A 17,597-nucleotide genomic window follows, 5' to 3' on the forward strand; every position below is an offset into this window, starting at 1 on the left:
TGACTGCAGCCCGCCTGAGTCTGAGATGATATCCTCTGTGTATTTCCTACTGACTCTCTACTACTTCTCTGATTAGCATATGTAATGCATATATGCGAATGCAAAGCACATGCGAATATGTAAAAGGTATTTTGCATACTTACTAGTCTTTTAGATTTCCTTGTACTGTTAACAAATTAACCCTTCTACATATTTAAAGCACGCTATTACCAGGGGCTTATTTGCCTTCATGGTACTCACATTATCTGACTTAAGGATCTGAGATTCATCGTGTGTTTTATGACAGCATCTTAATTTTAAACAAGTTTCACATATTGTAGTTTGAAAGCACAAACCATGTTCTAAGTTTTAAAACATTATTTGAAAAGATTATTTTAAAAGCCTTCAATTTGACATAAACAACCTAGTGGTACAGGTTGAAATAGAGATCATGTCTTTCCTCAAATAGATAACTATAAACACTAGTTTTTGGGAATTTGCTCTTGCCTGGTACATAATGCTATAACCTAAATATAGGTGCAGAAAGTGCTCACTCCATGTTTGAAACAAGGAGTCAGCAGGGTCTGGAACCAGGCTAAATATTTTACGTGTCGGTATCCAATTGTCAGAGCTCAACTCTTCGCTGAGAATCCTGATAATGAGAAGAGAAGAGAAGAGAAGAGAAGAGAAGAGAAGAGAAGAGAAGAGAAGAGAAGAGAAGAGAAGAGAAGAAGAAAAGGGAAGGGAAGGGAAGGGGGGGAGGGGAGGGGAGAGAAGGGAAGGGAAGGGAATGGGGGGAAGGGAGGGGAGGGGAGGGAAGGGGAGGGGAGGGAAGGGAAGGGGAGGGGAGGGAAGGGGAGGGGAGGGGAGGGAAGGGGAGGGGAGGGGAGGGAAGGGAAGGGGAGGGGAGGGAAGGGAAGGGGAGGGGAGGGAAGGGAAGGGGAGGGAAGGAAAGGAAAGGAGTGCACTGCTGTTGCATGCATGTTAGTGACTGGCAGAAACAAGTTCATCAGGGTTGGGGGATGGGGGAATGGTTCAGCAGTTAAGAGCAGCGGCTGCTCTTTCAGATGACTCTGATTCCACCCCCAGTTCCAGGGGATCCAGTGCTTTACTTTGGACTTCACAGGGTCTGGACACACAGAGCGGGCAGGCATACATGCAGGACAAAATCCACACTCATAAAAAATACACGTTTACACGTTCTCCACACCAGGTATTCAAATATACTAGTTAACGCAGGCTACACTGGAAACAACAGACTTCAAATATATAACTTGCTTTTATTAAACGGAAAAAGGTTCACATGTGTCAAGATGACAGATAATCCAGTAGCTTTAGTAAGAGTTCAAACAGTGTCAGGCTGATTGTGTAGTTTTTTGAATAAAAGAGGAATGAAATTCTGAAGGAAGTTCAGGACACTAACATGTTCTAAACCTCTAGACCACTGTAAGCCAACACAGCAAGTACTGTTTCTCTCAACCATTTTGGCATTCAGGAAAATATATATTATTATTTAGGTGACTAGCATCTGAGCTACATAAGTGACTAATTTAGCATTTTTTTTAAATTAAAATTGGGATTTTGCATATGTTTAACTTCGAGGTTTTGAATGTGCACATAAACTAACCCTATTCTTCCCTATACCAAAAGTGAAATAGCTGTCACAATGTATCAACATTTTCATAGGAACATTTTAAGGCCTCTGGCATTAGAAAATATGTAATATCTGTGTAACAACATCATAATTATATACAGAAAATATCTTAAAGTTGTCTTGTGCAATTTGACTTCTAAAGGTTAAAGTGTTCTATTTAAAAATACTCAGTTGTTTCCTACAGATCCGACACTCACTTGTAATTCAAAAAGACATAAAATAAGTCTCCTAGTGACTCTTCAGTAAAAATAACTGAACATTATTTATTTGTTTTACTAGTCTTCCACATCTTTCAGCAACAAAGGCCGTACTATAATTTCTTTTTCTAATTATAGCCTAATGCTGAGGCAGTAAATGTTAGTCTGTGCTTGCCTGTTTCTGTGTCATACAATATATCTATAAATCTCAATTTACACCTTTGTTTCATGGTGCACACTGTGTCCGTAAGAAAAAATAAAAACATAAGCAGTGATTACTCATCATTGGAAAAACAAGTCATTGACACCTTGTTTAACATTTCTAAAGCAGCAGTATTTAGCTATAACAAAAAGGCCAAAAAGTATTATAAATTATAAATTCTCATTTTTTTCTTTTGGCATTAAATCCATAATACAAATGTTTATTCTTGAACAGATTTATATATTAATGTACATCTGAATATATATTTGTCAGTATTTCTTGTAGGCAGAAAGCTGGTTGGTGAAGTGCGTCACAGCAGGGTGATGTCAGCAACTGTCCTGGGCATCAATGGACATGGGCTGGCTGAGCCCCGACTTCCCATTCACAGATATTCTATTTGACGGAACAGTAACCTAAGAGGAAGAAACACATTTTGTTCCCATCAGTTTTTATAAAATGGGACAGCTGTCTAATTTTTAACAATTACCTCATTATAACTTCTGCTCAGCTGTAAACGTTAGCCTTCAGTATTTATCACTCAACGATTTACAAATAATTAAGAATAAATGTTCACTCTATCATGAAATGGAAAAATGAGAGTTGATATTTCCACAACAAACAAGTTAAATAACCCATCAACACATCTTAATCTGTATAAAATTACCAAGCCAACATAAAAGACAAGAGCACAAACAGACTGCAGGCCAAGCTGTTCAGTGCAGTTTCAGCTAGATGAATCCTGGCTTCTCAAAGGGCTTTGAAAAAGTTACAGTGAATCTTGCAAATTTTTACAAATTTGCTTCTAATGTCAGACAGTAAGTAGTTTGAACTCCTCCACTTCGCAACTCCCTATATATTCAAGACATAAGCATCAACCACCAAAATTGGATCTTTAAGAATTTTTTCATGGCAAGGGCTATAGCCAGCTGTCAGGCCTGTAACCAGCATGCCTGGAACAATCGAATGATAGAAGGGCTTCACAGGAAGTTTCGATCAATAAACACTCAGCCTTCAAAACCCAATGGCTGAGTGTTCCATTTGCAAACCACTGGAAGAAAACAAAATCACTTAAGACAGTCAAGCAGGATGGTATACACCTGAACTGGTGACAATGGGGCAGGAGAATTCCAGGCTAGTGTGGGATGCGGAGTCAGACATCCTACCCCACCCCCCAAGACTGAAGAATTTTCTAAATGCCTTAGAAGAATGTAAAAAAAAAAAAAACCCTACGTATCATGAATAATAAATACATACATATGTATGTGTTTCAGATATAAAATACAATAAAATACTATAAGAAAAACAATCTCTCTATTGAAATTTGACCAGCAAAGATTTAGGATATCAGATCCCGTGGAGCCAGAGTTTTAATTCTTTGTAAGCTGCCAGGCAGGAGTGTTGGGGACTCAATTCTGGTCCTCAGAAAGAGCATCAAATGCTCTTCCACTGGGTCCCCTCATAATTCTTTATAAGGAACAAATGGACAGGCAGTGGTGGTGCACACCTTTAATCCCAGCACTTGGAAGGCAGAGGCAGGGAGATCTCTTAAGAGTTTGAGGCCAGCCTGGTCTACAGAATGAGTTCCATGACATTCAAGGCTCCACAGAGAAACCCTGTCTCGAAAAACGAAACAGAAAAAGGAAAAGAAGAAACAAATATACAAATGTAATCACAAAACCAAAGTGGTAACTTGCTATTCAGAAGTAAATTTGCTCGTTGTACCACCATAAACAGAACCCAGTTCAATCTCATCCAGTATATATCAAACATCATGCTGCCACTGAGGTAGTCAGAGGACTTAACATTAGATTATATAAAGAACTGAAAAAGATTAAGCACCATAAAAATAAAACTGGTAACCAATAAAAGCATCAGTGATCTGGACAGCTCTTAAAAGAAGAAATGCAAATGACCTATGACTATTTGAAGAATGTTCAACAACTCTAGCCACAGCCATCAGAGCAACTAAAATTATTTTGAGAATCCATTTTACCTGAGTCAAAATGGCTACCACCAAAAAAAGACGGAAGTGGGGGAAAGAACGCTTATCCACTGTGAGTGGAAGTGTACACTAGCAAAGCCACTGTGGAATTAGCAAGCAGGCTTCACCAACAACTAAAAATAGAAGAAACACATGACCCTGAAATACTATACCACTCCTGGATATGCTCTCAAATGACTCCATACCCTGCTTCAGAGATATAACTCATGGATCCTTGTACATCCATGGTTATCACTATGGATAACCCAGCAAGGAAATGAATCAGCCTCAATGGTCATGAATAGATGAAGAGATAAAAAAAATTGTATTATACACAAAGACATTTTATTCAGCAATAAAAGATGGAATTTCAAAACATGCATGCAAACAGTTAGAACTGCAAAATACCATATTAAGCAAAGTAAGAAAGGCCCAAAGAAAGGCATACACCATATGCTCTCTCACATGTGTGATATTAAATTCTCATTGCTAGCTATGCATTATCCAGGTGTACTGGTGAGTTTTCTGGCAACTTGACAAAAGCTAATGTCATTCGAGAAGAAGGAACCTGAGTTGAGAAATGCCTTCATTAGATTGGCCCAAAGTCTGTAAGGCATTTTCTTGATTAATGACTGATGTGGTACAGCCTAGCTCACTATGGGTGGTATCAACCCCTAGGCAAGTGGTCCTGCATTGTATAGGAAAGCAAGCTAAACAAGCCTTGGGAAGAAAGCCAGTAGGCAGAGGACCCTCTGTGGTCTCTGTTTCAGCACCTGCCTTGAGTTCCTGCCTTGGTTTCCTCTGATGATGGACTAGAATCTGTAAACCAAATAAACTCTTTCCTTCCCATGTTGCTTTTTGGTCATGGATTTAAATAGCAACAGATTTTGTGAGTAGGACACCAGGCAAGGCAAATATCAATAAAGGCGAGGAAACTAGAAAGGGGCCATGGAACTGGATGGAAAACATAATTTAAGGGAAGGGAGCGGGAAAGGAGAACCAAGTAAAAGTAGGTAGAAAGGGAGGCAAAATGCTATACTGGGAGGAGCGAAGAGGTAGATGGAGGAGTCAAGGGGGAGTCAACTAAAATGCATGTAGAAAAACCCAAGTAGAAACCTAGTATTTTGAAAGCTAATTTTTTTTTTATAAAGAAGGGCAAATACAGTATCATCTTAAATAGCATAGATCTACCTATGATGGGAAGCTTCACAGACATGTAAGTTAATATATTTCTAGAAGTTTCCATTGTAAAAACTAGATTTGTTAATACACTAATAAAATATTGTAGAAGTTTACACAGCAATATGCCAGATGCTATTACTGACCAGATGTGAGGGCATCAACCTATAGTAATCCTAGCATGTTGAGAAGCTGGGGCAAAGGGATTGTGAAAGCAAGACTACCCTCAGCTAGAATAGGTAAATCACACCCTGTCTCAAAAAGAACAAAAAGACAAACAAATAAAACAAAAACCTCCGATAACTAAAGAGAGGTTATCTTAAAGAAGAAAAAAGTATTTCTTTGATATTTAAATATATTAATATGGGAAGATATCATTAGAATCTATGATAATTTATTAATTCCGAAATCAGAGATTTAGAATATTTCTTAAATTAGATAGAAATTTAAGAAACATTCAGAAACTAAGTATTATTTGACTTTTTTGAACTATATACATAATGTACACAATTCACTGAAAACAGCTATTTTTGAATATGATCCATTTTGTCTTATGTGCATTCCTAGTGCTCACAGAGGCCAGAGGAGAGTCTCTGATACACTGAAACTAGAGCTAGAGGCAGTAGTGAGTGGTCACACGGGCACCAGGAATTGAACCTGAGTCGTCTGCAAGAACGGACAGTACTCTTAACCCAAGCCACCTCTCGAGACCCCCGAAAAGTTACTTTTTAAAAACTAATATTTACGAACTTACTGGTGTGCTCGTAGATCATCTACCCTTGATGGTTAAAGAATTTTCATGAGTGGACACCCAATCCAAACTGTGCCTATGAAACACTAGCTAATTTTACAAAAACTTTTATTTATTTAGAAGAACTGTCAAGTATGATCCTTTGTTTAAAAATCAAAACAAAAAATTAAGAATAAAAAGCAAGCTAATTAAATGATACAAGGCAGGAAGAGTCTGCAAGGTATACGTGACTTTTTGTTCTTTCCATACTACCATTTGGTCAGATAAATTTTACATTCCAAGACAATCTACAATATGAAGTATAAAATACAAATTTACTTTAGGCCTTGTTTTTAAAAACAATATTCTATTCATAACAATGCAACAGCCTGATTATGAATTAATTCAGGGGCAACACAAAACACTGAAAGCGGCTGAAGTTCTTGTGTCAGAGCAGACCAACAAGAATGGATGATTTACCTTCATTCTCTATGAACAATCTGCTGATTTATAATTCATTGATAAGTCTGAAGATTGGACACAATTTGAAAATACTGTTATAGGCTAATTAAAGCTTTGTATGAAGACAGCTAGTCTCCATGGTTACACGAGTGAGATATGGAAAAACCCCAGAGAATCATGAAAAGATCACAGCATGTTCACAGCCACATTCACAAAACACACATGAGCTGAACGCTCTGATGCCAGGTAGTTATTCTAACAGAGGATAGCTGCTCTCCAGGAACCAGAGATATAGCTCAGATGGTACCTGGAGTTAAACTGAACAAATGAGTTCAAAGATAGATACGGGCAAACATGGCGCCAGCTCCCCATCCCACATTCAGAGTCTAGCTTGAGCTTGTGCAGGACTTGTGTATGGTGTCACCACCCTTGCTGAGTTCACATTGCTGTAAGGCAGGCCCACTGGTGCAAGAGTAGAATGGATATTGTGGAATAGCCAACCACTTTCAGACTGGATTTAAGACCTGCTCCACATGGTGAAACTCAAACCTAGAACAGTTCTTGGAGTCCCCAAACCTCTGGCTAGACGGGTCATAGGTCCCTAAAACAAAATCTGCGACTATTATTCCTTAAACCAACTCCTGATGACTTAGCAATATGCACACAGAGTAGTGCACCTCTCAGGAGGATCAGAGAAGCTGCAGTAGATCTCACAACTGGTTCAGAATTATAAGAGGGAGATCACAAAATAGGGGTATCTATACCACAATTCCTCCTCCCAAGGCTCCGGGACCTTTGGGAAAGAGGAAGCTGAAAGACAGAAAGAGTCAGAAGTGGTGGATGACTACAAAGGAAGTGGATTTTGGAGACAACAGATCAGTCACATGAGACCCCACCTTCCGGTGAAGAGCTGATGATTGATGGCTGTTGGCAAAGAAGAACTCGAGTTTTAAGCGTGTGCCTCTGTGGTAGGCTAACCACACTTCTGTAGTTAGCCAAATGCTCCAGAGTACATGGGCTGCACCAACTGGGCTTGGTGGGATTTCTTAAAAAAGAAGACGCAGAATAGGGAGAGAAAGGGATGAGAAGCAGACCTGGGAAGACTGAGGGGAGGAATGGATATCATCAAAATTAATACCAAAGCTTTCCCCAAGTGGGTATAAAGTTGGGAGGGGCGGGGAGCAGTCAGAGGAGTGAAGGGATGGTGGCCGAGGATGGACATGATCAACACACACTGTCAAGGTATGGAACCTCAAAGAACATAAAAAATGTTTCAGTAAGATGGTCTATTCTTCAGAAACACTTCTGTTTATCATTTTTCAAGTTATATTTATTTGCAACTTATAGCAAATATGGCATGAGCAGCGATTTTATATATATATATGTGTGTGTGTGTGTATATATATATTATATATATATATATATAATCAGTCTTGTTTTACAAAAATATATTTCCACTTTTTCAAATATGCATTGGTGTGAAGGTGTCAGACCCCCCAGAACTGGAGTTGTGACCTGCTATGAGGGTGCTGGGAATTGAACCTGAGTCCTCTGGAAGAACAGTCAGTGCTCTTCATCACTGAATCATCTTTCCAGCCCCCCCAGAAAAATAATTTTTAAGAGTATATATTAGAACTGAAATACTCGTCACTATGTTTAGAGATTGTGAACATAACCAGTTCCATTAGTGAAATAAAATAGATTGTGTCTGAAGTGTTCATTAAAAACATAAGAGTTCACTCTATGGGCCTCTGAGCTGTTAATAACCTCCTGCTCAATTCAATAAAGTTTTATCCTCAATAGAATCTAATGTAATGAGTTTTATATAGGATGCAATTATAAGCACATCATTTAGGTCTCCTTTCTGTTGGCTCAGAGCCAGCTCTTTCTAGAAGTTGTGAAGAGTTTCCTGTGTGAAAGCCAAATCAGTCTCAAGCATCCACCAGCATCCAGCTGCTGGCCTGAAACACAGTGCAGTTCAACATACAGTATTCTGCAATGAGAAGACTGAAACCAGGTAGTATATGTACTTGCCAGTCCTAAGGCATTGCATTCAATTCCCGTGTAGGCACTGGGAGCTCCTATACATCGAATGCAACACTGCTTTTCAGGTCGAGGCTACACAGAAGGCAGAGGCTGGGATTAATTATCTTCCCACCCTGTGTTTCTAGTAAAAATGTGTGTGCCTCTAATTTATTGAACTTAGGAATCTTTAGATTGGTGGCAATTGGCTTGAACTCCTCTTTAACATCCTGAGTAAAGAACAGAAAATATTTCATAAACAAGAATGTGCTATTTATTGACATCGGTGTTATTTTCCCCTTGACCAAAAAAAAAAAATTGTAAAGACTGGTAAAAATACTAATTTCAACATTTAAATCTCTATGAATTTTCTGCTGCCTTGGTACCTATACATAATCTGCAAAATTTAGATGTGTCCTCTGATTTATTCCATTATGTTTCTATCATTTCTGAAACTACTTCATACATTGTTTTGCCTCAGTGGTGTCTGTCTGTCTGTCTCTCTCTCTCTCTCTCTCTCTCTCTCTCTCTCTCTCTCACACACACACACACACACACACACATACACACACACACACACACACACACACACACACGTAGAGCAACTGCCTTGGATGGTTCTGCACAGCAAGAGCTAATGTGGCAGAAAAACCAAAGACACTACTCTCAGTATTTCTATTCCTTTGTAGCTTTAATTTCTGTGGAACTCAGTGCACTTTTTGACAAGTCTCTTAATACCTCTTTGAATGCATTCTAATGTGATTACCAAGGAAGCTCATGCTGTGAAACCCAGGGAAGTCAGTGAAATATGAACGTCCATGTTGAGGTGCTTCTCACAGCATGACTGTGGAGGGTCCACCACAATGGCTTGTCAATCTGAACATTGTCTCTCAGAGGAAGAAGGTAGAGAGGGAGGAGAGCATTGCCTGTGATGCTTACATTCTGTCCACTGTGCACCAGATGAGTCCTCTGTGTTCTCTAGATTCCTCTCTGCTTTCTGTAACTAAAGCTATAAAACTGTCCCTAAAACCCAGATATAGCAGTTACTTTGACCACTGAGAGATGACTGCAAACATAAATGGTCTCATTGGTAAAAGTCCACTTTTCTGGAAGAAAAAAATGGGGTGGGGTGGGCTGGGCTGGGCTTAATAGTCTTTCTTACGGTGCTATAGTAACTTCTTAAAATGAGAGTTCAGGTTAGCTTTTCTACAAACACAGCAATGAATACAGTCATAGGCTGCGCCTGGCCCACAGAGTGGGGGAAAAAAAGAAGGAAAAGAAAAAGAAAAAAAAATGACTTGACATGCTTTTAGGTATGTGTAAGACTCTGAATTCCTTCTCTTTATACCTCAAAAATGATCTCTGGCAGAAAAGAGTAACAGCTGTCATTTTTCCTGTTCATATGTGAATGTTCGGAGAACACCCGATCAAGTACTAGTTTGACAAGGTTAAAAATAAGCCCACAGTTACCCATCTGATAAGGTAAACTTACTCTCTTCAACTTGGCAGCAGCCTCTCCAGACCGGATTGCGGTGAGCAAGCTCTGCCGGATGTGCTCCGGGTCAGAGCTCTGGAAGTTGAGAGAACTCTGTCTCTGAAGGGTGAACGATGACGGGCCATCAGCGGGAGTCAGCCTCTGAGAACTGTGCTCATTCTGAACAGGTTTATTTTGCTATAAAAAAATTGCAAGATATTTTTATGAATTCCAAGAGAAGAAAGGCCTATTTTTAAAAAAAGTTTTTTGTTACTGATTACTCTTTTCAAAACCACGCTTGCCACACTCGTGACACAGACACAGCTCTGCATCTTTACCCTTTATGCCTCAGTCTGTCAGAGCCCGCTGGGAGATCAATAATATATCTTCCCTTCCCAGCTTAGAACCATGTGCACATGTTGGATTCGTGCGTAAAGTGGCGATCTCCCTGTGTGTGAATCCAACAACACTAATACTGCCAACACATGGAACTGGCTACCAGAGCCAAAAACCATGGTCAAAAATTCCACTAACTGAAAAATGGCCTCTTTTCACCATTCTAACATACTCAGGCAAGTGCACAAGGCAGCTGGACACCGGCAACTTCACACTTCTGAATCCGGTATGATTTAACACGGAGATGTTAATGTCTCTACTACACTTCACTGCCTGAGTCTTTTTCTGTTTCTAGAAACTTCAAGAACTACGAGCTCAGCTGGTTTTCTTGACTTTTCCCGTAAGACTAAAAATAAACGTTAAGAGCTTCCAAATTAAATAATCAGAAATTTAATTAAACCTCTTAAGAACAAATATTTACTGAGCAATTAAACTGAAGGATTATATCAAGCAATCTTTAATTTTTTTTGTTTTTTTACAAACTGCCTAATATATATCTTTACTGTTTAAATGAACTACACTAGGCTGAGGCTGTGACCCAAAACTCTATCTGAGCTAAGCTGAGCTGAGCTAAATGTTCAGGAATGGCGATCTGTTTCAGGGAAAAGGGAAGCTCTACCCCAAAGTCAAGAATCCCTCTCTGTATCACATATGCTTCCCAATGCTAGATTACCCTAACAACAATAAACATCAAACGTATGAGGAAATATCCTTCAAGATAAATATTACCTCAACGTTATAGAAAAATATTTACTCAGCAGCAAGGTCACTGTTCTCTTAGTTAAGGAATGTTTGAGAGAGCTGTACAAAATGCTCCTGGAACTGTCACACATATGCGAAGGTATTCTTTAAATACTACCAGAGTCAAGTATTTGAAGTAGTTTTTGTAGGATTGCCTTCGGATTACCGTGAACCACACTGCGAGTTTAATCGTCTCCTTTGACTATGTTATGTGAATCCAGAAAGCAAGCTTCTTAGTTGACAATTCAGGTCAATGGGACTTTTTCTAAATTACCATGGTTGGATGGTATTTTATAGTCTACATATTTATAATGGAAAATAACAAATTGGATAATTAAGAAGACTACATTTTAAGGCTACTTTCATTTTAAATTAAATTATCTGTGAGATGTTTGACAAGCTAACATTTAATGTGTGTGACAAAAAAAACAAAAAAACAAAACAAACGTACAATTGAACACTTTGAGGCCCTGCCATCTTTGATACTATTTATTTCAAGTAATTAAAACTATTTATTTGGGTTGGGGATTTAGCTCAGTGGTAGAGCGCTTGCCTAGCAAGCGCAAGGCCCTGGGTTCGGTCCTCAGCTCTGGAAAAAAAAAAACAAAAACAAACAAACAAAAAAAACAACTATTTATTTGAGGGTTGGGGATTTAGCTCAGTGATAGAGGCCCTGGGTTCAGTCCCCAGCTCCGGAAAAAAAAAAAAAAAAAAAAACCTATTTATTTGACTATTACATAGTACCATGAAAGTGGAAGAGAAAAATAAACCATGACAACAGTTAAAATATACAGCAAAGCACAGGAAAATAGTCACTACTTTCAATAATTATACAAAGGGATGAATAAAGAAACTTTAAAATATTTGCTAATGATACAATTATATAACAATGCCATATAACAAGGTCTGAGTTAAATGGATTATAATTCTCAGAGGAAAACCTCGGATTCTTAAGTATTACCAGTCTTTTCCCAACGATATTAATTCAGCCACGCAATACGGAAATATAACCAAGGATTGGTATAAAGCAGGCTGCCCCCTACTTTAACCAAGTTGCACCGGAATCTGATAATTTACACTGGAAAAGTTAAGAATTACCTTATCAACACCATCATGTTGGGAGCCCACCGTAGGCTGATTTACTGTTTGTGTCTTTCCATCCTGTATGGCAGCTGGAGGCTGGGCAGAGGAGTCCTCACTGGGTGACTCTGGAGATGCCTTGCTGAACGACTGTGACCTTTTCACCACAGCAAGGGCAAAGGGTGAGGGGGCAGAACTGTTGTATGGTCTCGGGGCCCCGAATGTTTTCAAGGTCTTCAGGTTTAGTGAGGCTCCCTGACTACCAGGAAGAGCCAAAGGCTTGGGAGCTACAGGAGGAGGAGAGGCCTCTGTAGGAAGAGCCATAGGCTTGGGAGCTACAGGAGGAAGAGAGGTCTCGGCAGGAAAAGCCATAGGCTTAGGAGCTACAGGAAGAGGAGAGGCCTCGGCAGGAGGAGCCATAGGCTTGGGAACTACAGGAGGAATTGAGGCCTCAGCAGGAGGAGCCATAGGCTTGGGAGATATAGGAGAAGAAGATGCCTCTGTAGGAAGAGCCATAGGCTTGGGAGATACAGGAGGAAGAGAGGTCTCGGCAGGAAAAGCCATAGGCTTGGGAGCTACAGCAGGAGGAGAGGTCTCGGCAGGAAGAGCCATAGGCTTGGGAGCTACAGGAGGAGGAGAAGTCTCAGCAGGCTTCTGAATTCTATTATCATCAGCTTTTGAAATATTGGGCAGAGGAGCAGAGTGAGTCCTTTCACTCAAGGGAGAAAGACACTGCTCTGGAGGAAGCTGTGGGTCCCTTTGCACCTCCTTGATTGTTGGTTCTTTAGGGGTAGGCCCAGGGGCAGTGTGGACGCTCTTAGCAGCTGCAGATGTCACATAGTGGCCTGAGGCTCTCTTTTGCATCTGCAAAAAGAATGAACTTGGTTTGGCCTGGGGATTCGAAGCTCGGGATCTGAATTTTGACTCCAAAATATTGTTAATATCTTCCAAATTCGGTGCAAAAGGAATGGTGCCAGTGTCCGTAGTCATCCTGGGAGGCTTGGGAGGGTTCATCTCGGTACCAACTGGTGAGCTCACAGTCCTGTGCAAAGGATGCTCTGTTCCTGAGCTGGGCTTTGGTGTACGGTCAGGCTGAGGCTGCTGTGAGTTTTTAGACGTGACAAGGGCTTCTGCTTGCACGGCAGTCTCTGTCATAGTCTCAATCGCATGCTTCTGTGCTACAGCAAGCGTCTTTTGGTTATCTTTCTTCCCCGCTGCTTCTGAGTCCCAGTCTTTCACCACTTCCAGGGATTTCGGAGGCACTATTTTGTAAGTAGTCATTCCAATTTTAGGTATGTACTCTCTCGTAATTTCATTTGAAGGTTTTGGCTTGGGGTGGTTGTCTTGCCTATAAAGTGGAAAGTTCTTTAGGGAAGAAGCAGCCGGATTCTTACCACTTCCATCTATAGGAGATAAAGCGTCATTGTTCCCATAAGTACAAGCTGCCTCTTTCACAGGGAGTCTATCTTGTACATAGGTTGAGGTGCCCTGACTCCTGACTTCTCTTGAGGCATTTACAGAATCCTGGAAGCTTGCAGAGGAGTGCTGAGTTGATGTGCTGCTACCCAAAGTCTGTGCAGTCTCATCAACCCTGAGGTCAGGTGAATTATGGGCTTCGTGATTCCCATCAAAAGTGCTGCAGGCAGGGGTGGCCTGAATTGCTGCATCCTGCATTTTTGTCTTCTCTACACGTGGTTGATTCGATTTTTGATCTGGTCCTGGTGATGCTGTTAGATGATTTTCCCTTGAACTTTGAACATCATCCATTCTACCTGCAGGAGAGCCTGACAATCTTTCAGCTTCCACATCCCCGACTTTCTTCTGTGCCTCTCCTTCTATGGTGGCTTCCATTTCCCTTGGTCTGTTTTTCACGTAATCTGTGCTTGTAGCACAGACCACGACTTCATTTTGAATTACTAAGAGCAAAAGAAAATATTGTCAAGCACATATTTTAAAATGGAGAATTCAATTTTTCTTTCTTTTTTTTTCCATTTCTTTTTTTTAATTACTTTTTTTTATTAACTTAAGTATTTCTTATTTACATTTCGAGTGTTATTCCCTTTCCCGGTTTCCGGGGAATTCAATTTTTCAATGTGTCTCACCTATCTAAAACTAGATAATTTGAGGGCTACAATCCACTTTCACCCTAATAAAACAAAGGCAAGTGTTGAACAAAGAAGACAGTAAAGGCTGTGTCTATGGAAAAATAATTGTGTGTAAAAATATTTTTATAAATCTTTGATAAGCAACTCTAATTCATTAATGTTAAGACTCTGATTGTAGGTCTCATATTTTCCAAGAGTTGACCTATTACTCTCTATTTCTCGGCAACATTTTACAATTATTCCCAAAGACTATGAAGAAGGCAACCTATACTGAGCTATAAATGAGCTGCCCACCCTCGTTCATATCTAATGATGGTGCCCATCAAATATCTATAAATGACTGTTATCAGTTCCAAGGAATGCTGATAGAGGGAGAAGGTAGCTGCTGTATTATCTTTCTATTTTCCCACTATTGAAAACTAGCATCGATGTCTACAATGGGACAAAATGATGGGTTAGATAAGTGCATATGAGGAAAAGAAAAAGAAAACGAGCAGCTCTCTGCTCCCAAACCCCTTGGGAGAGAGACCTCACCGCCTGGTCAGGTGGGCACTCCTGAGGCTGCAGAGCGGAGGAGACCACCAACACTGCCCACCCCTGCCCACATCCCTGGCCCAAGAGGAAACTGTATAAGGCCTCTGGGTTCCCGTAGGGGAGGGCCCAGGAGCGGCAGGACCCCTGCGCCTGAGACACCGCCGGAACCTGAAGGAAACAGACCGGATAAACAGTTCTCTGCACCCAAATCCCGTGGGAGGGAGAGATAAACCTACAGAGAGGCAGACACGCCTGGGAAACCAGAAGAGACTGCACTCTGCGCACATCCAGACGCCAGAGGAAAACACCAAACGCCATCTGGAACCCTGGTGCACGGAGGCTCCCGGAAAGAGCGGCGCAGATCTCCTCGGTTGCTGCCGCCGCGGAGAGGACTTAGGCAGTACCCCACGAGCACACTTGAGCCTCGGAACCTCAGGTAGGACCAACTTTTCCCCTGCAAGTGACCTGCCTGGTGAACTCAAGACACAGGCCCACAGGAACAGCTAAAGACCTGTAGAGAGGAAAAACTACAAGCCCGAAAGCAGAACACTCTGTCCTCATAACTGGCTGAAAGAAAACAGGAAAACAGGTCTACAGCACTCCTGACACACAGGCTTATAGGACAGTCTAGCTTCTGTCAGAAATAGCAGAACAAAGTAACACTAGAGATAATCTGATGGCAGGAGGCAAGCGCAGGAACCCAAGCAACAGAAACCAAGACTACATGGCATCATCGGAGCCCAATTCTCCCACCAAAATAAACATGGAATACCCAAACACACCAGAAAAGCAAGATCTAGTTTCAAAATCATATTTGATCATGATGCTAGAGGCCTTCAAGAAAGACGTGAAGAACTCCCTTAGAGAACAAGTAGAAGCCTACAGAGAAGAATCGCAAAAATGCCTGAAAGAATTCCAGGAAAACACAATCAAACAGTTGAAGGAATTAAAAATGGAAATAGAAGCAATCAAGAAAGAACACATGGAAACAACCCTGGATATAGAAAATCAAAAGAAGAGACAAGGAGCTGTAGATAGAAGCTTCACCAACAGAATACAAGAGATGGAAGAGAGAATCTCGGGAGCAGAAGATTCCCTAGAAATCATTGACACAACTGTCAAAGATAATGTAAAGCAGAAAAAGCTACTGGTCCAAAACATACAGGAAATCCAGGACTCAATGAGAAGATCAAACCTAAGGATAATAGGTATAGAAGAGAGTGAAGACTCCCAGCTCAAAGGACCAGTAAATATCTTCAACAAAATCATCGAAGAAAACTTCCCTGACCTAAAAAAAGAGATACCCATAGGCATACAAGAAGCCTACAGAACTCCAAATAGATTGGACCAGAAAAGAAACACCTCCCGTCACATAATAGTCAAAACACCAAATGCACAAAATAAAGAAAGAATATTAAAAGCAGTAAGGGAAAAAGGTCAAGTAACATATAAAGGGAGACCTATCAGATTCACACCAGACCTTTCACCAGAAACTATGAAGGCCAGAAGATCCTGGACAGATGTCATACAGACCCTAAGAGAACACAAGTGCCAGCCCAGGTTACTGTATCCTGCAAAACTCTCAATTAACATAGATGGAGAAACCAAGATATTCCATGACAAAACCAAATTTACACAATATCTTTCTACAAATCCAGCACTACAAAGGATAATAAATGGTAAAGCCCAACATAAGGAGGCAAGCTATACCCTAGAAGAAGCAAGAAACTAATCGTCTTGGCAACAAAACAAAGAGAAGAAAAGCACACAAACATAACCTCACATCCAAATATGAATATAACAGGAAGCAATAATCACTATTCCTTAATATCTCTCAACATCAATGGCCTCAACTCCCCAATAAAAAGACATAGATTAACAAACTGGATACGCAACGAGGACCCTGCATTCTGCTGCCTACAGGAAACACACCTCAGAGACAAAGACAGACACTACCTCAGGGAGAAAGGCTGGAAAACAACTTTCCAAGCAAATGGTCAGAAGAAGCAAGCTGGAGTAGCCATTCTAATATCAAATAAAATCAATTTTCAATTAAAAGTCATCAAAAAAGATAAGGAAGGACACTTCATATTCATCAAAGGAAAAATCAACCAAGATGAACTCTCAATCCTAAATATCTATGCCCCAAATACAAGGGCACCTACATATGTAAAAGAAACCTTACTAAAGCTCAAAACACACATTGCACCTCACACAATAATAGTGGGAGATTTCAACACCCCACTCTCATCAATGGAGAGATCATGGAAACAGAAATTACACAGAGACGTAGACAGACTAAGAGAAGTCATGAGCCAAATGGACTTAACAGATATTTATAGAACATTCTATCCTAAAGCAAAAGGATATACCTTCTTCTCAGCTCCTCATGGTACTTTCTCCAAAATTGACCATATAGTTGGTCAAAAAACGGGCCTCAACAGGTACAGAAAGATAGAAATAATCCCATGCGGGCTATCAGACCACCACGGCCTAAAACTGGTCTTCAATAACAATAAGGGAAGAATGCCCACATATACATGGAAATTGAACAATGCTCTACTCAATGATAACCTAGTCAAGGAAGAAATAAAGAAAGAAATTAAAAACTTTTTAGAATTTAATGAAAATGAAGGTACAACATACCCAAACTTATGGGACACAATGAAAGCTGTGCTAAGAGGAAAACTCATAGCGCTGAGTGCCTGCAGAAAGAAACAGGAAAGAGCATATGTCAGCAGCTTGACAGCACACCTAAAAGCTCTAGAACAAAAAGAAGCAAATACACCCAGGAGGAGTAGAAGGCAGGAAATAATCAAACTCAGAGCTGAAATCAACCAAGTAGAAACAAAAAGGACCAT

The 17,597-nt window shown here is 40.4% G+C and overlaps 1 protein-coding gene across 17 annotated transcripts in view; it reads right to left on the minus strand.

Annotated features, from left to right (window-relative positions):
- Positions 1-1,239: 1,239 nt before the first annotated feature.
- Cobll1 (cordon-bleu WH2 repeat protein-like 1) overlaps positions 1,240-17,597 on the minus strand; it is a 160,303-nt gene continuing 143,945 nt past the window's right edge. For 16 of the 17 annotated variants that reach the window (XM_087651676.1, XM_087651675.1, XM_087651672.1 and 13 more), the window contains 3 exons: positions 12,116-14,013; positions 9,899-10,078; positions 1,240-2,445 (listed from right to left, as the gene is read on the minus strand). In XM_087651676.1, coding sequence (XP_087507802.1) covers positions 2,359-2,445; positions 9,899-10,078; positions 12,116-14,013 — 2,165 coding nt within the window. In that variant the 3' untranslated portion in view covers positions 1,240-2,358. 17 annotated transcript variants of the gene reach the window in all.

This window comes from Rattus norvegicus, chromosome 3 (genome assembly GCF_021556685.1).
Source record: "Rattus norvegicus strain SHRSP/BbbUtx chromosome 3, alternate assembly SHRSP_T2T, whole genome shotgun sequence".
NCBI lineage: Eukaryota > Metazoa > Chordata > Mammalia > Rodentia > Muridae > Rattus > Rattus norvegicus.